Below are 22452 nucleotides of genomic sequence, written 5' to 3' on the forward strand. Positions count from 1 at the left end.
CAGCGCCGGGGGCAGCGGGGGAGGCACTGGGGGGGCCCAGAGGGGGATTGGGCTGTGCTGGGAGGAACTGGGAGGGAGTTTGAGATGGCCTGGTTTAAACTGGGGAAGGGATTGAGGTGCTTAGGATGGCTGGGAAGGGGATTAAAGGATGTTGGGGAGGGTGGGATGGGGTTCTGGGGGTCCTGGTGGACACTGGGAGGGAGTTTGGGGGTGCTGGGTGTCACTGGGAGGGATTTGAGTGAGCCTGGAGGGGCTGGAAGGAGATTGGGCATTGGAAAGCAGGGATTGGGATGAGGTTGGTTGTGCTGGGAAGAGAAGGGGAGGGGTCTCAATGAGTCCTGGTGGGGCTGGGAAGGGACTGGGAGAGGGTTTGGGGGTCCAGGGGCAGTGGGGGGAAATTGGGAGGGGGCTGTGGGATCCTGAGAGGAACAGGAGGGGCTCTGGTGGGTCCTGAGGAGGCTGGGAAGAGACTGGCAGTGATTTACCAAAATAGCAATATTGATCCAGTATCAACATCAATCTGTTAATGGACAAAAAACCTCTCCAACAGTTTAAAGTTACAAAGTGGATGTTTAATCACAGCACTGGGTGAGTGCAGGAGTCACCCCTTAATACGCACTGCAAGTTGACAAAAGATTCCAGTGTCTATTTATTTACAAAAGTCTTGAATATCCAAAATATGAATACATATTCACAATGCTAACACCTCCCATTCCCCACTTTGAATTAAAATGCAAAGTAATGAATTTAAAATGTAATTACACCTCTGTGGTTGGCTCCCTGATTTGAGGAGGGCTTTGTTTTGGCAAAGAGTAATCAAGAGATGAAGGAAAACCGCTCTTCCTCACTCTCACCTTTCTACCTTTACAATGGTGGACATTAAAAATGACATTTGGTACAACTCCAGTTTCCTCCCTTGTGACTTTGAAATGGGTTTCCAGATGTAAGGTCTGTGATCTTCCTGAACCCATTTATCAGTTTCTCTTTTCTCATTATAAGCACAGCTGAACAAACATACAACGAAAAGTAATTTTTTACCTGAGATTCATTATCTCAAATCTTGCTTCTCAATAATCATTAACTCTAACTAGTTCCAGCAAGGCCTATCTCTAGCTAAGATCTCTTATTTTTCTAAAATTCTTAATTTTTTAATATTATTAACTCCAAAGGAGGTTTCAGAGGGTCGAGGGTGAGCTGGGAGAGACTGGGAGGGTCCTTGGAGGGGCTTGAGGTGTCTGTGAGAGGTTTTGGGGGTCCTGACCCCTGAAAACCCCCCCAGGGATGATGACAGATGCTGCCCACAGCAAGATGCTGACGGGGATCGCAGTCTCCGTGTTGGGCTTCATCTTCCTGGCACTGGGGCTCGGCTTCTGCCTGTGCAGGAAGGTGAGGGGGGATCCCAGGGATTGTGTCCTCCCTCCCCACAGAGCGTGTGTGCTTCCCTTGGGCCCCCTATGTCTGGTGTCACCCCCTTTTCTCTGCCCACACAGCTCCTGAGTCAGTGGCAAAAGGTTAAAAGGATTTTAAGTCAACAATTCCCACTGTCATTCTGTATCCTGTTGGATTTGCATTCCCCTGCTTTCATCCAGGTGCCCACAGGGAGCCAGGAAGATGTGGAGCCTCCCAGCCAGGTGTCTTCCCAACACAGATCACCAGGACCACGGATCACCAGGGCTCTGCCCAACGGGGGTCACTGGGGATCATCCAACGCCCATCCTCCCATGGGGGATGGAGCTGGAGCAGCGCACGAAGCTCTTCCCGCACTCGGGGCACTCGCAGGGCTTCCCTTACTGGTGCCTCCGTTGGTGTCGGGTCAAATGAGAGCTCCTGGAGAAGCTCTTCCCACACTGGGGACACTCGTAGGGCCTCTCCCCAGTGTGGATGCGTCGGTGGATGGTGAGGGTGGAGTTGTGCTTGAAGCCCTTCCCGCAGTCGGGGCAGCGGAAGGGCCTCTCGTCCGTGTGAATCCGCTCATGTTTGAGGACATGGGAGCTGCGCTGAAACCTCTTCCCGCACTGGGGACACTCATAGGGCCTCTCCCTGGTGTGGATGAGCTGGTGTTTTCTCAGGTCAGAGCTCCACCCAAAGCTCTTCCCACATTCCAAGCAGGTGTAGGGCCGTTCCCCTGTGTGGATCACCTGGTGTCTCATCAGGTCGGAGATATCTCTGAAACTCTTCCTACATTTTCCACACTCGTAGGGCTTTTCCCCAGTGTGGATCCTCTGGTGTTTCCACAGGCTGGAGCTCTGGCTGAAGCTCTTCCCACATTCCCCACACCCATAGGGCTTTTCCCCAGTGTGGATCCTCTGGTGCTCAATCAGCTGGGAGCTGTACCTGAAGCCCTTCCCACATTCCAAGCACTTGTGGGGCTTCTCCCCCAGCTCTGAGCTCCGCCTGGATCTCTGGCCGTGTTCCTGGCACTGGGGGGATCTTTCCTCCTCACAGCTCCCTGGACTGGATTTGCAGACCCTCCTTGTGCGGCATCTCTGGGGCTTTTTCTTCTCTTCCATCTCAACACTGTTTGGGAACGTAAAATCCTGGTTGGGGGGAAAAAAACAACAGGAGAGCACCTTGGACTGGGGTTTCCTCCTTGCCCAAGTTCATCTCAGGAAGTCACTGGGCATCTTGTGTCTATAAGAACGTCCAGCACACAAAGATTCAGCCCAAACATCCTCCAAACATCAAAACAGATCAATAGCTAATCAAACAACGAGATTCAGCCAAAACACCCTGCAGAACAGAAAGGTTCAGCCCCTGCAAGAAACCAAAGCACCAACATTTATCCCAATAAAGCTCAGAAACACAAAGATTCAGCCCCGTGAAAATGGTTATTCCCCTCCCCAGTCACCTACTGCATTTGGCGGGAGGGGGGGAGAATGCTCCTGGGGTGGGGGAGCTGCAGATACAGGGATGAACATTGTGCTGCTTCCTCTTCCTGCTCCTCTTCCTCCTGTGGCCCTACTCTTCCTCACACTCCTCCTCCTCCTTCTGCACAACCCCAGGTACATATTTTGACCCTTTTGTTCCTCAGCCCTGCTTCTCCTTCCCTTCTCCTCCTGCCCCCAGGCCCAGCACCCAGTGCCGCCTCCCTCTTCCCCCCCAGTCCCACAGCATCCCACCGCAGGGGCACGGATGCAGCTGGGCCAGCTCGGCCTGGGGCAGCGCTGGGCTCTCGGCCGCTTCCGCCCGCACTCGCTCCCCACTGCAGCCGCTCCCGCCACCACAGCGCGGGGGGGCCCGGCCTTGGCGCTCCCCCCTCCCACCTCCCCAAATTCCCCTCCAGGGGGGCGCCAAGGCCCGGGGAGGCACAGGTGGGATCCAAGTGGGACCACTGTGGGGAAAAAATGAATGTTAAAAAGACATCCTGGACAAAGAGATGATGACCTCAAAATATCTCTCAAGGGTCCCTTGGGAGCATGTGGAGGTCGTTTGCACATTCTCCCAGAGGGAATTAAGGACATGGACACCCAGGGGGGCAAGAAGGGAAGTCCAGAAGGAATTTAGACAACAGGGGATGGAGGGTGTTTGTGTGCTGGGAAAGGGATTGGCTGAAGGGGAGTGTGCAGGAATGTGCTTAAGGCAAGAAGCAGCAGGAGGAATCCATGGGGTAAGAAAAATGATGATGGAAAAGAAGAGGAAGAAAAAAAATACTGAGGATTGGGATGTGTTTCAGAAGACTCTTATCCTCAGAATTTGCCAGCTGACTCAGATCCTTTGTATCCCAGTTTTGGAGGACAGGAAAACAAGGAGGTGAGGATTTCAGGGGGTTTCTCTGAGCTGGGAGCGGCAGGAGCGGGCGCAGAGCTGCGGCACCGGGAGCACGGGCTGGGGGCCTGTGGGGAGCTGTGGGGCCGGGCCGGGGCTGTGGGGCAGCCGGGGCTCAGCGCCGGGCGCTGCCTGAGCCCAGCACCCCCCGGGCAGGGCCGGCAGTGGCCCCCGGCCCCCAGGAGGCTGCGGGACGCCCCGGCCGCTGCCCGGCCCCGTGGAGCTGCCGGCCCTGCCCGCCGGGGGGGCCGCCTTTGGACACTGCGGCAGGACAGGGACCGGCTCTGGGATACGGGCTGGGGAGGGGAGCCTCAGCACAGCCAACACGAGGAAGGAACAACTCACAAATGGCGATTAGACCTGCAAGGATCCACATGATCTTTTAAGCATTTCCTGCTGGGTCCCTGGAGAAAGGAAGGATTTTGCAGAAAGCTCAGCAGCTGACACACGATGAGCACCCACAGGCACTGAGGGGGGCTGCAGCAGCGACAGAAGAAGCCCCTGCAGCACTTGCTCACAAAGGCTCAGCAGCTGAATGCAGCAAGGGATGAGCAAAAGGCCAAGCTGAAGGCAAAGGCCATGGCACAGTTCCTACAGCCCCTGAGGGATCAAGCCCAGGGCCCAAGGGGGCCCCAGCACCCAGGGGACACCCTCGGCCAAAGCACCTGGCACAGGCATTGCCCTCCTGGCCAGGGCACAGCCCACCCAAACAGCCCCTGGCAAGGAATCAGCCTTCCAGCTGCAGGGCACAAGGACACTGCAAGCACAGACAGCAGCACCCTCAGCACCAGCAAGTCCAGCCCTTGATGGACACGCATTCTTAGCGGTGGCACAGCTCCCATTCCACCAGGGACCCACCACACTGCAGCCCTTGGGAACATCCAGGGTGGCTCTGGATCCAGAGGAGACCTTTCCTGATGGACACAGGGGCCTCTCCATCCAATCGGAATCTTACAATAAAAGGGGGGAAAACTGTTAAGGAATATTTTAGCTATTAAGGCACTAAGTGGGAAAGATGAGTGGGTGTGTTTTCTTCAGCCACTATTAACAAATGTGGGGGATGGGTTTAAAATGCAGGAACTTTTATTTGCTCACAATTGTGATTGTAATTTACTGGGAAGGGATTTGATGGCAAAACGGGGAATGCAAATTAATGTTGGAAAAGGTGATACAGAGGCTGGTTCTGCTGTACCTCTGTGTCAAATGTCTGGCAGAGCCACGGCCGAAGTGAACCCACAAGTGTGGGCAGCCCCAGGGAAATGGGCAAAATTAGATATGGAGCCTCTCCAAATTTCCCTGAAGCAACCAGGACAAGAGGTGTCCAAAAGCAATCCCCTGTTCCAAGGGAGGGAAGGAAGGGCTCACAGCCTGTCTGGGAGTCCTGCTCAAGGCATGGCTTGGGCAGCCAGGGATGGCTCCCTAGAATGCTCCTATCCTGCCAAACAAGAAATCCAATGGAATCCACAGAATGCTGCAGGACCCAAGAAGAAGAAATGAGATGATGAAACCGAGGCACCCCACACTCTCAGATCCTTACACCAGCCTCAACCAGGTGCCCTCCTCACACTGCTGCCATTCACAACTTGATGCAAAAGATGCTTTCTGGGGATCTGCCCACTTCCAGAGGATGCAAACACAATTCTGCCTTGGGCTGGCAACAAGAGGTAGAAGGGAAAATGCTCAAGACATGGACGGTCCTTCTGCAGGGATGCACGGAAGCACCGGCCTGACTGGGGCAAGCCTTGCAGGAAATATCAAAGGAATTGACCTCACCCCCAGGGACTGGCTTATTGCAGGATGTGGATGACTTGATCCAGTCAGGAGGACAAGGAGAAGAAGTAGAGGAAGCCTCTGTGAAATAACCAAAAAAATAACGAATCAGACAGCTCCAGCTCCTGACCTTCCCCCCAACCAATCCCTTCAGATGAGGAACACAGTATTTCACTATGGGATGGGATCAGATTACCTTTTAGCAGAAAAAGGAGAGGTTTGGGAGAACTTAAGTTTAAAAAAGTTTAAAAGTTAAAACTGCTCGTGGCAAATGGATGGCAATGGAAAAGTAGTAAAACAGATAACAAAGGAAATAGCAAAGCAGCTCATGTACTTGTTCAAATGTGGAAAGGATGGGAATGGGACACAGTTTTGTGCTTCCCTGGCAGACCATGGGTGAAACAAATGCTGTTTCTCCTCTCATGTGCTACAGCAACTCTCATCTTTTTACCATGCACCACACCTTGCTGAGTGCAGCTCATTCAGCAGCTGAGCAAGGGGATGCAGGTGGCAGCCAGGCCTCCTGAGCCACAAACGGCTACAAAAGGACAGAGAATGAGGGCACTGAGAGCAACCCCAAAAACAAAGAACACCCAGGAAGAAAAAACAGAGGCAATGAGTGAATCTGCTTGGAGATGGGGCCAGGGACTTGTACATAAGGAAACAATAGGAGAAATCACCAGTTTCAGAAAATGTTACTAATTGACAAGGACTGCTGCTCAGACCAAGTCCTGCTACATTCCTGAACTTCCAAAAGAACAAACACTTCACAGAGCTAGGAATATCGGATTGTTATATATGCACATCATATTATTGGCTTTTCACAAGTATTATAATGAATATTATATGTCTAACATTAGAAAATTTAGCTGTAATAATACAGTCTTCTTTATTTCTGTTATTAATGAAACTTAGAAATAGTGGTATAATACATGTATGTTAAGCTAGGACATAGCATTAAAACAAAAACTACTTTTGTTTGTGGAACCCAAAGACTGAAAAAGATGGAGATCTTCTTTTCTTTTATAACTATCTTATCCAGATGAAGACAGCAGTGACCAAAACTGTGGGAGGGAGGAATTTATTGCATTTCTGGTATCAGGGAATGTAAATCTCGATGGCGCCAAGAGGATTGATCCATTGAGAAGGGGGCAAGAGAAAACTAAACAGAAGAACACCAAAGATCCTAAGAAGAATGTATGAATATGTATAAGAATGTAAGGACATGTAGTAGGATTCTGTTTTTAAGAGACAATCCTTTGTTAGTAAGGTCTGCTCTCTTGGCTGAATGCAGAGACACCCGGCCGGATCTGTATACATTATTTTTTTCTCCTAATTCTTTTTTTATTAAACTTTTAATTCGATAAAAATTATGTGAACTTCGTTTTTCACAGGATGTTATACAAAAAGGACATGCAGCAGGAGGATCGGGAAGGCTGAACCTTCCAAGCACCTCGGCCAGTGTTGGGCAAAGGGACAGGGACATGCGGCCGGGAAAATCAGGACAAAAACGAGGCCGCGTCCTCCAACACCTGGAGAGAGCGCACGGCAAATGCCCCATGGCCTCTCCCTTTGGGCAGCAATAAAGTCACTTGCACACCACTCCTCGGGCTCCTTGGGCCACACAAACCTCTGGCGCCGGGAATTTTCCCGCCCGGCCCCGGGCCCAGCGCAGCCACCTCCGGCCTCCCGACACGAAGCGGGACGAGCCAGCGCTGCTCCGCCACCGCCTCCTGCCGAGGCCCCAGCGGCAAGGAGACCGCGGGCAGCCGCTCCCGCAGCGCCCTCAGCCCAGGGCCAACACGGGCCGCCCACGGCACAAGCCACCCGCCACAGCCCCCTGCCGCCCCCTCCCGGGCCCGCAGCGAGCCCCGAGCCCCCACAGAACCGAGCGCGGCTCCCACCTGCGATGGCCGGGGCCGCCTCCGAGCTCCGCCGCCGCCTCACCGGGCTCCGGCCGCTGCTGCCGCCGCTGCCGGGCCCGCACAGACGCTCCGGCAATGGCGGCTCTCCTGCCCCACGGCCGCCCTGGGGGCGCCAGCGGGGTTGGGCTTGTCCCCGCTCTGCCCAATCAGCGCGCGCCAGAGCCACGAGTGACGGCAGAAGCAGCCAATCGCAGCCAGCGGCGGGCTCTGCACACGGCACGGCCTCGCCTGCCTTGGGCTGAGCTCCGCCATTTCTCGGACCCCTGGGCTGAGGGGCGGCCCCGGCGCTGGGCCCGGCCCGGGCAGGAGGCCGAGGAAGCGCCGCTGCGCTGAAGCGCCGGGAGCTCGGGGTGCCCGGGAGCTTGAGGGCGCTGGGAGCTGGGGGTGAGTCCGGGATGGAGCAGGGCATGCCGGAGCGAGGCCAAAACTCTGTGACTCTCCTTCCTGTCCCGGGCGGGGAGCAGAACACTCAAGGAAAGGCTCGGGGGTGTGGATGAGGGTGGGGACAGTTCAATCCTTGGTCACGGGCACAACACACCTGACTTGGGGAAATTAATTGAATTTATTATTCCGACGTGTCAGAGGAAGAAAACGAGAAGCAAAGTAATTCCTACGGAAATCGATCTTCCCCCCAGCTCTCCCTCCTTCCCGGGCTTAACTTTGTGCCCCTCTCCGTCCCCCTCCCCGCCCAGAGGCACAGGGATGGGGGTCACAGTCAGGTCATGTCACTGCCTCCCCCTGAGGGCCAGGAATCCTTGTCCTGCTGCAGCCTGGGGTCCCTCGCAGGGGCCTGAGTCCCTCAGGACCAGGCTGCTCCAGCGGGGATGGCCAGGGGGATCCCCGAGTCCGGCCAGGAGCCACTTGCATGGCTGTGCAGGGGCTTCTGCCGGGCTCGGGGCCTCTCTCAGGCACCCCCTGCTCCGGCCCGGCCTCACTGCCCCCCTCACCCCCCATGCAGCGAGTGCCCGGGCAGGGAGATGCACGATTTTCACGGGGCTGAATCTTGGTGTTTCTGAGCTTTATTGCGGTGAATGTTGGTGTTTTGTTTTTTTTGTGGGGGCAGAATCTTTCTATTTTGGGGGGATATCAGATTTTTGGTGTTTTGGAAGTTTTTGGTCTGTCTTTATTAGCATTCAGGAACACACATAATCAGAGACTGATTATATGCAGGTGCTTTATTGAAGTGTGCAGGAACTGGGGGTATCAGCAACCCAAATCTAGCTCCATTGTCTTTTTCCAAAGTGCACATATTTCTACAATTTCAGCTGTAGCAATAATCACTATAACAACCTTATCAATATTGCTTCATTAATATTGCTTCATTAACTCTATCTATATTGCTTCATGAGAGTTAGCTCATCCTTTTATGAACATGTCCGAATCTTATCTCTGGGTGGGTATCTTGGAGACCCCAAGTACCAGTTCTCGTTACCATAAACATTTCAGCTTGCTAGACCATCCCTAATACGAAGCATTCTTGTGGCCTACCTCTACATGATTTGAAGAAACATTTTCAGAAACATTTAACCCCATAGTACCATATTTCCCCCCTTTAAAAATATTTTATTTTACTATAATAAGTGTGATGCTTTCACTATATACAGTCCTTTTTCTGAGATTATACTTGATGTTCGTCTTTGAATCCACAGTTGTCGTAAGCGTTGTTACACTCTGGAGGACTTGGAGATGACAAATGTGGATGTGGATCTCTGTCCTGTGTCAGTGCCTTTATTATCTTTTGGTTCCAGGATACTCTTTTCTTTCTCTCTCCTTTCAGAACTGCACAGATTAACCAGATTGCTAAGAACACAATTAGTAGGATTATCAGACTCTCAAGAATAGATTTGATCCAGGAGCTCACATTCCATCCTAACCCTTCAAAAATTTTATCTACCCAACTTGTGGTCAGATCTTCCCTCTCTTTCTGTGCTTCATGTTCTATTTGTTTTAACGGATTAATGTCGTGTTCTACATCTGCAGTTCCATTTGGGCTGTGGATGCAGCAGTGATCAATTTGTCCTTTTAGGTACCCGCATATTCCGTGTTCTTTCAACAATAACATATCTGAAGCAAATCTGTTTTGCTGGGTCATTTTAGTTGTGGTTTATAATTGTACATTTAGCTCTCTAAATCCCTCTTTGGTAACTCTTGCCAATCTTTCTACCTGACCTGTAAGTTTGTACAACATCTTTCTATTGTTATAATTTGTTATTGGACCAAACAAGGATTCCAGAGCCCAATGAAATTTTACACTACTGGAGGGTTCCTGCCATCTTTCTTCATCTTCAGCTTTGTTTTCCTGAACTTCTCGTCTTGTCCTTATTTGCAGAAGTTCATGTTCTCCCTTGAATGGGGACCTTTTCCAAATTGAGCATAAGGTGGGGAGGCCTAAAGTAATCTCTTTTACTTTTTCACCTACAGGCAAATGTGTTGTCCAGGTGCCATCGCTTGCTGCCCATCCAAATTGGCCTGGACTCTGAATTGTACTTGTGCTACATATTACCTTTTGGATCACTTGTCCTATCTTGTCATTTGTTTCACCTTGTTTATGTTTGATTCCTCTGCAGGCACATCCAATTTGCAGAGCTACCACGAGTGGTGGCATTTGTTTTATTTCTTCATCATCAGAAGTACAGTCCTAAGTTTTGTTCCATTCCCACCAATTCACTTTGTCTGTCTCCATTCTACTACTGGTTGCAGTGTTCCATACCCCTGTATCTGTTTCATTTTCTGAGCCTTCCCACTTAATGCACCAAGGGCTATCTGCCATAGATTGGAATTTCTGAAGCCCACTCATTGCCCATGCACTGTCCCAAGCTTCAGCCCGATCTTTTCCTTCCTGTCCTTCACACTTCCACTTCAATACTGGAATCTTTTCTTTAATGACCTTTGCTGTCTTTTCATAACACCATCCATAATTCCCTAATCCCCCATACCAGCCTAGTTTTGGTTCATACTTTCCTCCATTTTCATGACAATCCCATGTAGATGAATACTTTGGCTTCACAGCATTTTCAAACACTGTCTTATTTGGGTACTCGTAATCTATATGCAGTACAAAGCTCACATTTTCATTTTTATTCTTTTGTATTTCAGGTAATTTTGATGTTATAATTCTCCAATTTATTTGGTCTCCTGCTGCCTTTGGTATTGGCAGACAGGCAGTTATTTTGCTGGTGTTTTGCACGTTAGCAAAATCTTTAATTAATCCAATCATCCCATTTTCTGCCTGAATAGTATGAGAGACTTTTATCACTTGTGTTTCTGGCTGCACCCCCACATCCCTCTTCATTCTCAAATGAAGAGTTGTCAGCTGATCCTTTTGCATTTCACATCCCAAGGTAACATTGATTCCAACTGATGGCCCTAAAGGCCATAAAATAATCACCATTACAGTCACTAGCAACCTAGACATTTGAAACAATCAAACCCGCTTCATCTGCAGCTTTGTTGGCCCTACAGTTTGTGCAGTCCACAGTGCAGGGGAAACCTTCTTCACCCTGGTGTAATGTATGCAGGGATCCAGTCCAGCTCCTTTGACTGCTGTCAAGGTAGTTAACAGTACCTGATAGGGTCCATTCCACCTTTCTTTTAATGGTTCTTCCTTCCAGCTTTTACCGTACACTTCATCTCCCGGGGGGATGTCATGAACTGGATTCTCAAGAGTCAGCGGCCTGTTCCACACAAGGGTGCTCCGAAGCCGAGCTCGAGCTTTTCCAAGAGACAGAACATAATTCTACACCTCTTGCTTCCCTGTAACATGTACATTTGGATTAGGTTCAGGGCATTCATATGGTTTCCCATCCAATATCTCATAAGGACTGACTGACATCCCGCTTCTAGGCTTTATCTGAATCCTCAGCAGTGCTATTGGTAAAGCTTGTGGCTACTGCAATTTAGCCTCTTGGCATCTTTTGCTGATTTGCCTCTTCAATGTCTGATTCATCCTCTCTACCTGTCCACTGGATTGGGGTCTCCATGGTGTATGGAGATGCCAAGCTATTCCCAGTAACCTACTCACCTCCCTCACTGCTGTGGCTGTGAAATGTGGGCCCCTATCTGATGATATTCCTAGAGGCACCCCAAATCTTGAAATGATTTCTTGCAGTAACCACTTGACTGTCTCCTTTGCTTGATTTGTGTGACAGGGAAGAGCTTCTGGCCATCCTGAAAATGTGTCAACCCCTTTCAATAGATATTTGTATCCTTGAGTTCTTGGTAATTCTACAAAATCTACTTGCTGATAATCTCCTGGTCCTACTCCTACCAGAATTTTCCCTAATTGTGCCTGTCGTCGAGCCACTGGATTGTTCTTTAAGCAGATTTCACATTTTGACATTACTGATTTTGCCATTGTTAACATCCGTACTGAAATTAAATTTTGTTTTAACAATTTCACCAATGCCTCTGCACCCCAATGACATTTGTTATGTTTAATTTGTAGAACTTCTCTCATTATCAAGGGGGGTACCACTACTTGTCCCTGTGTAGTCACATACCACCCTTCTGAATTCTTCTGTGCATTCAGTGAACATCCCAATTTCTCATCTTCTTTTGAATATTTTGTTTCTGTGGGTAAATTGAATTGAGATACATTAGTTTTTAAAGGTATCAATGCCATTGCAGTTTGCACTTCTCGAGCAGCTTGTCGGGCTGTCCAGTCTGTTTTCCGATTTCCCTCATGAATTTTGGAGCTTCCTGATTGGTGAGCTTTGCAGTGCATGATTGCTACTTCGTCAGGCTTTTGTACTGCTTTTATTGATTGCAGGACTGCATCTTGATGTTTAATGTGTGTGCCTTGAGAAGACAGCAGTCCTCTTTCTTTCCCCAGTGCTCTGTGTACATGCACTACTCCAAAAGCATACTTTGAGCCAGTCCATATGTTTACCCTTTTCCTTTCACTTAATTCTAGTGTTCTGGTTAAGGCAACCAGTTCTGCCCTCTGGGCAGATGGATTTGGTGATGATGCTTTTGCCTCCACTGTTGTACTGACTGTTGTTGCCTGGGGGTCCCAGAGCATCTTCCTCTCTGCCTTCTTCTCCTCCATTCCTCTAATGCTTGGGCATGAGAAGTCTGGTTTGGGGGGAAAAACAAGGGGTGACCACCTAGGATTCAGGGTTCCTCCTGCCTGAGTCCATCTCTAGAAGTCTTCAGGTGTCTTGTGTCCATGAAAATCTCCAAAGCATCAGGACTGAGAGGAAAAATTCCCTCCCTGAGGTTTCCCTTTCCTGGGGTCCCCACTTTGGTGTCCCAGGGCTTCCCCCTCTGCAGGCTCATCCCTTCTCCGGGCTGCCCCTTCTCCAGGCTCCCCTCACTCCCGGCTCTCGGGGTCCCCCATCTCCAGGCCCCCATTTCAGGCTCCGGGGCTCCCGGGGCTCCCCCCTTTTCGCTGCTCCCCTTCCCCTGCCGGTACCGGGCATCTCAGCTCAGCTTTGGAGTCCTGCAAGATCCAGACATCGCTCTGCCCGGCCCGGCCCCAGAAAAAGGAACAGGGGTCCCCAAAGCTACTTCGAGTGAGCTCCAAATATCCCTTCCCCTGCAAACAAATCCTGCCAGGACGGCCCAAGACCTTCGGGGCGAGGTTCCCGTCCCCGGTGAGCTGCGGGCTGCGGGGCCCGATGCTCCCGGCGCGAAGGGGCTGCAGATCCAGAGAGCGATGGACGCACCTGGGTGATTTGCGGAATAAAAGGAACTCTATAACTCACAGAGTAGTTATAAGAGCAGGTATGAATTTATTCAGCGCTGAGGTGCATGGGGGATATCTCCTCCAAAATGCATGCACACCCTTTTGATTGGGTTTTCCCTTTTTATCCTTTACAGAGCAGGTTTACACGATACGGCTAATACATATTAATTTCCTAACCCCGCCTGTCTTCACTTCATATTAAAATTAGCCCTGTGCCCCTTTCAGTCCTTTGGCCGCTTTTTTTTGGGGAGGGGGACTTCAAATCCGTTTCCTCCGGCTTAGGGTCCAGGAATCTCCTTTATCCTGTGGTGCCTTTGTCTTTGCATCTTGTTTGTGTATTCCAGCTCCTTATCTTATCTTGCAGTCTGACTCTTTTTCCTGTTCTTGTGGATTAGGGTGTCAGGGTCTGGTTTTTGTCAGACACCCCTTTTAAACGTTTCTTCTTAATTTCTTTGTTTCATGGGGCCTCCTCTGCTGCTCCTCTTGCAGTTCCTGCTCCTCCTCTACCCCTCCTCTTCCTCCCGCTCCTCCGCTTTCCCCTCCTTGCCCTCCTCCTCCTCCATCTCTCGGCTGCTGGCGAGGAGCTCTGGGGTGAGCGGAGCGGGGCCGGGAGCCGGTGGGAAAGGGCTGGGAGAGGGGGATGAGGGGAGCTGGGCCAGGGGGAGAGGGGTTCTCAAGGAGGGGCTGCCAGTTAAGGCCAGGAGCCCCAAATCCCCTCCGTGTCCTGCCAGCCCCTGCCCCCGGCGCTGTGGGGGCCGGGCCGTGCCCCAGTGCCGGCTCAGGGGGTGCTCCAGGCTGCCGTGCTCCACCTGGCAGCTGGAGCTGAGCCCGCATTGCCGGGGGCGGTTTCCAGCAGCACCAGGAGCTGCTGGCTCCAGTCCCCGCTGGGGAGCACGGCAGTGGCCAGCACGTGGCCCGAGAGCTGCTGCTGGCCCTGGGAGCAGCTCAGCTGGATGTGGGCAGGGGAGAAATCCATCAGGGAGCAGAGCAGGCGGCCGGGGCCGGGCTGGGAGCTGGAGGGCACCAGCGAGATGGACACGCTGGGATGGGCAGGGGGCTTGGGGACCCCCCAATGCGGATCTTCCTCCCCACAAGCCACAGGGAATCGCTCCAGGGATCGAGTGCTGCGGGGACGGGGAACCACGTTTCTTTCATCCCAGCCCCACCTTTCCCTCTCCTCTCCCCCTTTCTCCTCCTTCCCCCAATCCATTGACCCCACTCAATGCAATTTGGGTTTCCCAGCACCCTCCCCCACGCTTTGGGGGTCCCAGCCCTCTCTTTTTCCCACTTGCCCCTTCCCAATCGTCCCTCCAATCTCCAGCCTCCTCCCCCGTGCTTGGATTTGGGGGTTCCAGGCCCCTCCTGCTCCGTCTGGGGGTCCCATCCCCCCTTTCACTCAATTTGGGGTGATCCTAGCAGATTTTTTTCTGGGAGGAATCCCTGAGTTACAGGATTTTTGGTGTGTAGATTTGAAGGGGGACAGCTCCGTCTGGCATTTGTTTAACCCATGGTCTGCCGGGGAAGCACAAAAATGTTTCCCATTCCCATCCTTTCCTCATTTGGTCTGGTTCATGAGCTGCTTTCTTGTTTCCTTTGGTATCTGTTCTCATCTATTTGTCAACAGCAGTTTGAGTCATTTACTTTTCCAGAAATTCTGTCTCCTTCTGCTAATAGATAATGTGATCCCATCCCATGGTGAAATGTTGTGTTCCTCATCTGAGTGGATTGGTTGGGGGGAAGGTCAGGAGCTGGAGCTGTGTGGTTGGTTATTATTTCAATGACATCCTGTAATCTAATTATGCCATTGAAATGAGAAATGGTTTCTCTGGTACCTGCTATGAATTCATCAGGGTTCCCAGGGTCTGGTCCGTGGTGTTGCAGGATTTGTTCTGGTGGCCGTTCATCTTTTCCCCATTTCTGGGTGCTCCCTCCAGCCAGGGCTGCATCAATTGTCAGCTTTTCTCTCATTAAATCATCACATACTTGGATTCCCAACTGGTTTCCCTGAACTTGTAGCAAATAAACCCCAGTGGTCTGATACACCCTATATAACATAGACAGTGACAGCACATGTTGGAGCGGGGACGGGGATGATTCTCCCTCACTTGTTTTAGCGAAGTTTTCACAACATTCTCCATTTTCTGTTTTCCTTTGCAGCTTAAACAATTTCTGCTGCAGAGTCAGATATCCTCACAATGGGCTGTGCCTTTATCTGTGCAAATTCCATCTGTGCAAGCAGGCAGAGCTTGGGCTGAGGGGCAGAAAGAATCAGCTCAGTTCCCCCCAGGTAGGAAGCCTCATGTCCATTGTGCAGGCTTTGGCCCATCGGTGTTAATTTGCATTTCTAAAGCTCCTCTCCTGGCTGCTTGGAACAAAGCTTCTCTTCCAGGGCAGTCATGGGATGATTCACATTTGTTAGTGCCACAATGTGGTTGTTTTTTGTTTTGGTTTATTTTTTTAACAGTACTCTAATAAGTGTTTATGAGATAAAGGCTCACCTTTAAAGCTCTTCTGGTTTTCAGAAACAGCCTAAAATTCCACATCCAAAAACCCATATAAAATTTTTGCCATCACTATGAGCCAGGCACAAACATTCCCAAAACATTTTCAAGGCAATTGAATTTTTCCTACTTCCCTCTCGGCCTAAAAATTGATTCTCCCTACCTTGGCCCAAACTGAACTGACAATATAAAATCAGGATTATTACAAAAAAAAAAAAAATCGAATGCTGTAATCCTTTCACTGAAACTTTGCAAAAATCAAAAAGTCTCCCACAATGTCTTTAGTGCTAGAGAGTCAAGGCACAACGTGATTCTGGCCAGGATGTGCAAAAGAAATCATTAAATCCACACTTAGGCTGGGTGTGCTGTGAAAATCATTCCATGACACATGAGTTTGACTAGATTTTTCCTAAATTCATACAGTCTGACCCCATAGAAATCCATTGGTTTAATGTTCATTGGTTTGAAGGTGTGGAGTTGTTAGGATTTGGTTTCCTGTTGCAGCCGGATTTCTGTGCCTGTGATGGGAATTAGGTGGGCACTCCTGGATTTCCTGCTCAGCCTTTTCCAGACCAGGTGTCTCCAGCTGTGCCTGGAGCAGTGTCTGGGGTAGATGTTGGTTGATGTTTGCTGCTGGGTGTTGATGTTTTGTTGATGGTCGTTATCTTGGTGGGAATCTTTTGGGCTATTCCCAGTCTGTTGAGATGTTAATTTCATCTCTGCTGAGTGGTGGAAAAGAAACATTAAAATTCCTTTCCCCAAGGTAAATGCAAACAAAGTGCCTTGAGAGAAATAAGATTTGAAGCCATTTTCAAGTTGGTCTATTTTGCCAGCAGCTAATCCCAGGCAGGGCAGAGTGTGAGTGTAATTGAGAGGCAGAGTGGAATTGTCCCGGTGCCTTCCCCAGCAGCTGTGGCGAGGGCAGGCACAGAAAGGCCTGAAGCTGCAAGAGTGAGAGCAAGGATTGTCCCGCAGTGGCTGGAGATGGCAAAGGAGGGTGCCCAGGCCAAGGATTTGAGCAGAGGATCTGTGGGCAGGCCCAGGGGCTTCCCCCGCTGGGGAGCCCTGGCTGCTGCTGCGTTGCCTTCAGTGCAGGCTCAGGGGTGGCCTGTTTAATATTCCCTTGCAATTCAGATTTCTGAGTCTGGAAGAGCCATGGCTGGGGCATCACTCTTTTTATTTTTTTCATTTTGTTGAGTTTTGTTCTCTTTCTTATGTCCACTCCATAATATTGAGACTATCTAGGGCTAAAAAAGTCACAGAATGATCTGGCTAGAAGAGAGAATCCTCAATTCATCTCCTGCAATTCCCTGTTAATTGTAGGAATTGTACCAGCTCCATTTTAGTCCTGGGTCACATTATTTCTGAGATTCCTTGAGCCCTCTCAGGGTCAATACAATACAAAGCTTCAGTCAAAATAGGTCCCAAATATTTAACATTTTCTCTACCATTTGCTCTTCCTTTTTTTTCAGAAAAAGCAAAGCAGCAAAGCTGCTTTTTAGCCTGAAAATGAAGCCATTTCACAGAGGCTTCCTGTACCTCTTCTCCTTGTCCTCCTGACTGGATCAAGTCCTCCACATCCTGCATTAAGCCAGTCCCTGGGGGTGAGGTCAATTCCTTTGATATTTCCTGCAAGGCTTGCCCCAGTCAGGCCGGTGCTTCCGTGCATCCCTGCAGAAGGACCGTCCATGTCTTGAGCATTTTCCCATCTACCTCTTGTTGCCAGCCCAAGGCAGAATTGTGTTTGCATCCTCTGGAAGTGGGCAGATCCCCAGAAAGCATCTTTTGCATCAAGTTGTGAATGGCAGCAGTGTGAGGAGGGCACCTGGTTGAGGCTGGTGTAAGGATCTGAGAGTGTGGGGTGGCTCGGTTTCATCATCTCATTTCTTCTTCTTGGGTCCTGCAGCATTCTGTGGATTCCATTGGATTTCTTGTTTGGCAGGATAGGAGCATTCTAGGAAGCCATCCCTGGCTGCCCAAGCCATGCCTTGAGCAGGACTCCCAGACAGGCTGTGAGCCCTTCCTTCCCTCCCTTGGAACAGGGGATTGCTTTTGGACACCTCTTGTCCTGGTTGCTTCAGGGAAATTTGGAGAGGCTCCATATCTAATTTTGCCAATTTCCCTGGGTCTGCCCACACTTGTGGGTTCACTTCAGCCGTGGCTCTGCCAGACATTTGACACAGAGGTACAACAGAACCAGCCTCTGTATCACCTTTTGCAACTTTAATTTGCATTCCAAATTTAGCCATCAAATCCCTTCCCAGTAAATTACAATCACAACTGTGAGCAAATAAAAATTCCTGAATTTCAAACCAAACCCCCACATCTGCTAATAGTGGCTGAATACAACACACCTGCTCATCTTTCCCACTTAGTGCCTTAATAATTAAAATATTCCTTAACAATTTACTCCCCTTAGGTGTAAGATTCTGAGTGGATGGAGAGGCCCCTGTGTCCATCAGGAAAGGTCTCCTCTGGATCCAGAGCCACCCTGGATGTTCCCAAGGGCTGCAGTGTGGTGGGTCCCTGGTGGAATGGGAGCTGTGCCACCGCTAAGAATGCGTGTCCATCAAGGGCTGGACTTGCTGGTGCTGAGGGTGCTGCTGTCTGTGCTTGCAGTGTCCTTGTGCCCTGCAGCTGGAAGGCTGATTCCTTGCCAGGGGCTGTTTGGGTGGGCTGTGCCCTGGCCAGGAGGGCAATGCCTGTGCCAGGTGCTTGTGGCCGAGGGTGTCCCCTGGGTGCTGGGGCCCCCTTGGGCCCTGGGCTTGATCCCTCAGGGGCTGTAGGAACTGTGCCATGGCCTTTGCCTTCAGCTTGGCCTTTTGCTCATCCCTTGCTGCATTCAGCTGCTGAGCCTTTGTGAGCAAGTGCTGCAGGGGCTTCTTCTGTCGCTGCTGCAGCCCCCTCAGTGCCTGTGGGTGCTCATCGTGTGGCAGCTGCTGAGCTTTCTGCAAAACCCTTCCTTTCTCCAGGGACCCACCAGGAAATGCTTAAAAGATCATGTGGATCCTTGCAGGTCTAATCGCCATTTGTGAGCTGTTCCTTCCTCGTGCTGGCTGTGCTGAGGCTCCCCTCCCCAGCCCGTATCCCAGAGCCGGTCCCTGTCCTGCCGCAGTGTCCAAAGGCGGCCCCCCCGGCGGGCAGGGCCGGCAGCTCCACGGGGCCGGGCAGCGGCCGGGGCGTCCCGCAGCCTCCTGGGGGCCGGGGGCCACTGCCGGCCCTGCCCGGGGGGTGCTGGGCTCAGGCAGCGCCCGGCGCTGAGCCCCGGCTGCCCCACAGCCCCGGCCCAGCCCCACAGCTCCCCACAGGCCCCCAGCCCGTGCTCCCGGTGCCGCAGCTCTGCGCCCGCTCCTGCCGCTCCCAGCTCAGAGAAACCCCCTGAAATCCTCACCTCCTTGTTTTCCTGTCCTGGAAAACTGGGATACAAAGGATCTGAGTCAGCTGGCAAATTCTGAGGATAAGACCCTTCTGAAACACATCTAAATCCTCAGTGTTTTTTTCTTCCTCCTCTTTTCCATCATCCTTTTTCTTACCCCATGGATTCCTCCTGCTGCTTCTTGCCTTAAGCACATTCCTGCACACTCCCCTTCAGCCAATCCCTTCCCAGCACACCAACACCATCCATCCCCTGTTGTCTAAATCCCTTCTGGACTTCCCTTCTTGCCCCCCTGGGTGTCCATGTCCCTAGTTAGCTCTGGGAGAATGTGCAAACGACCTCCACATGCTCCCAAGGGACTCTTGAGAGATATTTTGGGGTCATCATCCCTTTGTCCAGGATGCCCTTCTAGCATTCCATATTGTCCCCTCAATGGTCCTACCTGGATCCCACCTGCGCCCCTCCCCCCGGGCCTTGGCGCCCCCCTGGAGGGGAATTTGGGGAGGTGGGAGGGGGGAGCGCCAAGGCCGGGCCCCCCCGCGCTGTGGTGGCGGGAGCGGCTGCAGTGGGGAGCGAGTGCGGGCGGAAGCGGCCGAGAGCCCAGCGCTGCCCCAGGCCGAGCTGGCCCAGCTGCATCCGTGCCCCTGCGGTGGGATGCTGTGGGACTGGGGGGGAAGAGGGAGGAGGCAGTGGGTGCTGGGCCTGGGGGCAGGAGGAGAAGGGAGGGAGAAGCAGGGTTGAGGAACAAAATGGTCAAAATATCTATCTTGGGTTTTACAGAAGGAGGAAGAGGTGTGAGCAAGAGTTGGGCCACAGGAGGAGGAGGAGGAGGAGGAGCAGGAAGAGGAAGCAGCACAAGGTTCCTCCCTCCCTGTGTGCGCAGTCCCAGGAGTGTTTCCCTGCCCACAGTCAGCAGGTGACTGGAGAGGGGGATCCACGATTTTCACTGGGCTGAATCCTGTTGTTTCTGAGCTTTATTGGGCTAAATGTTGGTGCTTTGTCTTTTTGCAGGGGCTGAATCTTTCTATGCTGGAGGGGGTTTTGCCTGAATTTGGTGTTTGATTAGTTTTTGATCTTTTTGATCTAGTTTTGATGTTTGGAGGATGTCTGGGCTGAATCTTGGTGTTTTGGTTTGTTACAGACACAAGATGCCAAATGACTTTCTGAGATGAACTTGGGCATGGAGGAACCCCCAGTCCAAGGCTCTCTCCTGTCTTTTTTTCCTCCTAATCAGGAATTTTCATACCGTGTCTAAATGGAAGAGGCGGAGGAAAAGTCCTGGAGGTGCCACACAAGGAAGGGCTGCAAACCCAGCCCAGGGAGCTGCAAGGAGGAAAGATCCCCCCAGTGCCAGGAACACGGCCAGAGATCCAGCCGGAGCTCAGAGCTGGGGGAGAAGCCCCACAAGTGCTTGGAATGTGGGAAGGGCTTCAGAAAGAGATCCCACCTCATCCAGCACCAGAGGATCCACACTGGGGAAAAGCCCTACGAGTGTGGGGAATGTGGGAAGAGCTTCAGCCACAGCTGCCACCTGATCCGGCACCAGATGATCCACACTGGGGAAAAGCCCTATGAGTGTGGAAAATGTGGGAAGAGCTTCAGAGATATCTCTAACCTGATGCAACACCAGGTGATCCACACGGGGGAACGGCCCTACACCTGCTTGGAATGTGGGAAGAGCTTTGGGTGGAGCTCTGACCTGAGAAAACACCAGCTCATCCACACTGGGGAGAGGCCCTACGAGTGTCCCCAGTGTGGGAAGAGGTTTCAGCGCAGCTCCCATGTCCTCCTACATGAGCGGATTCACACAGACGAGAGGCCCTTCCGCTGCCCCGACTGCGGGAAGGGCTTCAAGCACAACTCCACCCTCACCGTCCACTGGCGCATCCATACTGGGGAGAGGCCCTACGAGTGTCCCCAGTGTGGGAAGAGCTTCTCCAGGGGCTATCACTTGACCCAACACCAACGGAGGCACCAGTAAGGGAAGCCCTGCGAGTGCCCCGAATGCGGGAAGAGCTTCGTGCGCTGCTCCAGCTCCATCCCCCATGGGAGGATGGGCGTTGGATGATCCCCAGTGACCCCCGTTGGGCAGAGCCCTGGTGATCCGTGGTCCTGGTGATGCGTGTTGGGAAGACACCTGGCTGGGAGGTTCCACATCTTTCTGGCTCCCTGTGGGCACCTGGATGAACACAGGTGCAGGAACATCCATTGGGACACAGAACAACAATGGGAATTCCTTGGGGAGAGTGGATTTGTTGACTTTTAATCCTAGAGAACCTTTTCCTGCTGCCTCAGGAGCTCTGTGGGCAGAGAAAAGGGGGTGACACCGGGCTTGGGGGGCCTGAGGAGAGCACACACGCTCTTGGGGGGCGGAGGACACCACCCCTAGGACCCCCCCTCACCTTCCTGCGCAGGCAGAAGCCGAGCCCCAGTGCCAGGAAGACGAAACCCAACACGGAGACTCTAATCCCTGTCAGCATCTTGATGCAGGCAGCATTTCACAGCATCCCTGGGTGTCTGCAGGGTTCAGGACCCACAAAACCTCTTACAGACACCCCAAGCCCCTCCAAGGACCCTCCTAGTCTCCCACAGCCCACCCAGGACCCTCTGAAACCTCCTTTGGACTAATTAATTTCAAAAAATTAGGTATTTTAGAAAATTTGGAGATCTCAGCTAGAGACAGGCCTTGCTGGAAGTAGTTAGAGTTAATGATTAAGTGAGAAGCAGGATTTGAGATAATGAATCTCGGACTGAGGTAAAAAATTCCCTTTCACTGTGTGTTTGTTTTTCTGTGCTTATAATGAGAAAAGAGAAACTGATAAATGGGTTCAGGAAGATCACAGACCTTACATCTGGAAACCCATTTCAAAGTCACAAGGGAGGAAACTGGAGTTGTACCAAATGTCATTTGTAATGTTAACCATTGTAAAGGTAGAAAGGTGAGAGTGAGGAAGAGCGGTTTTCCTTCATCACTTGATGATTCCTCCTTGCCAAAATGACCTCCTCCTCAAATTAGAGCGCCCATCACGCAGGCAGAATGACTTTTTAAACTCATTACCGTACATTTTAATACAAAGTGGGGAATGGGAAATGTTAGCATTATGCATATGTATTGGTATTAATATGTATTAGTATTTTGGGTATTTAAGACTTTTGTACATAAATAGACACTGGAATCTTTTGTCAACTTGCAGTGCGTATTAAGGGGTGACTCCCGCACTCGCCCAGTGCTGTGATTAAACATCCACTTTGTAACTTTAAACTGTTGGAGAGGTTTTTTGTCCATTAACAGATTGATATTGATACTGGATCAATATTGCTATTTTGGTAAATCACTGCCAGTCTCTTCCCAGCCTCCCCAGGACCCAGCAGAGCCCCTCCTGTTCCTCTCAGGATCCCACAGCCCCCTCCCAATTTCCCCCCACTGCC

At 51.4% G+C, this 22452-nt stretch overlaps 2 protein-coding genes across 2 annotated transcripts in view; one reads left to right on the forward strand and one right to left on the reverse strand.

Annotated features, from left to right (window-relative positions):
* The window catches only part of LOC147646456 (uncharacterized), a 44227-nt gene extending 21942 nt beyond the window's left edge, over positions 1 to 22285 (forward strand). The window contains exons 2-3 of the mRNA XM_086873435.1: positions 19804 to 19939; positions 20165 to 22285. Coding sequence (XP_086729561.1) covers positions 20279 to 21004 — 726 coding nt within the window. The 5' untranslated portion in view covers positions 19804 to 19939; positions 20165 to 20278 and the 3' untranslated portion in view covers positions 21005 to 22285. The remainder of the gene's footprint in view (positions 1 to 19803; positions 19940 to 20164) is intronic.
* On the reverse strand, positions 551 to 7528 carry LOC147646458 (uncharacterized). Its single transcript, XM_086873436.1, has 2 exons — positions 7440 to 7528; positions 551 to 2537 (listed from the first exon to the last, which is right to left on the reverse strand). Exon 2 carries the CDS (start codon positions 2508 to 2510, stop codon positions 1788 to 1790), a length of 723 nt encoding a protein of 240 aa, XP_086729562.1. The 5' UTR covers positions 2511 to 2537; positions 7440 to 7528; the 3' UTR covers positions 551 to 1787.
* Positions 22286 to 22452: the final 167 nt, after the last annotated feature.

The sequence above is a fragment of the Cyanistes caeruleus genome, unplaced genomic scaffold (assembly GCF_971803275.1).
Source record: "Cyanistes caeruleus unplaced genomic scaffold, bCyaCae1.hap1.1 HAP1_SCAFFOLD_98, whole genome shotgun sequence".
Classification (NCBI taxonomy): domain Eukaryota; kingdom Metazoa; phylum Chordata; class Aves; order Passeriformes; family Paridae; genus Cyanistes; species Cyanistes caeruleus.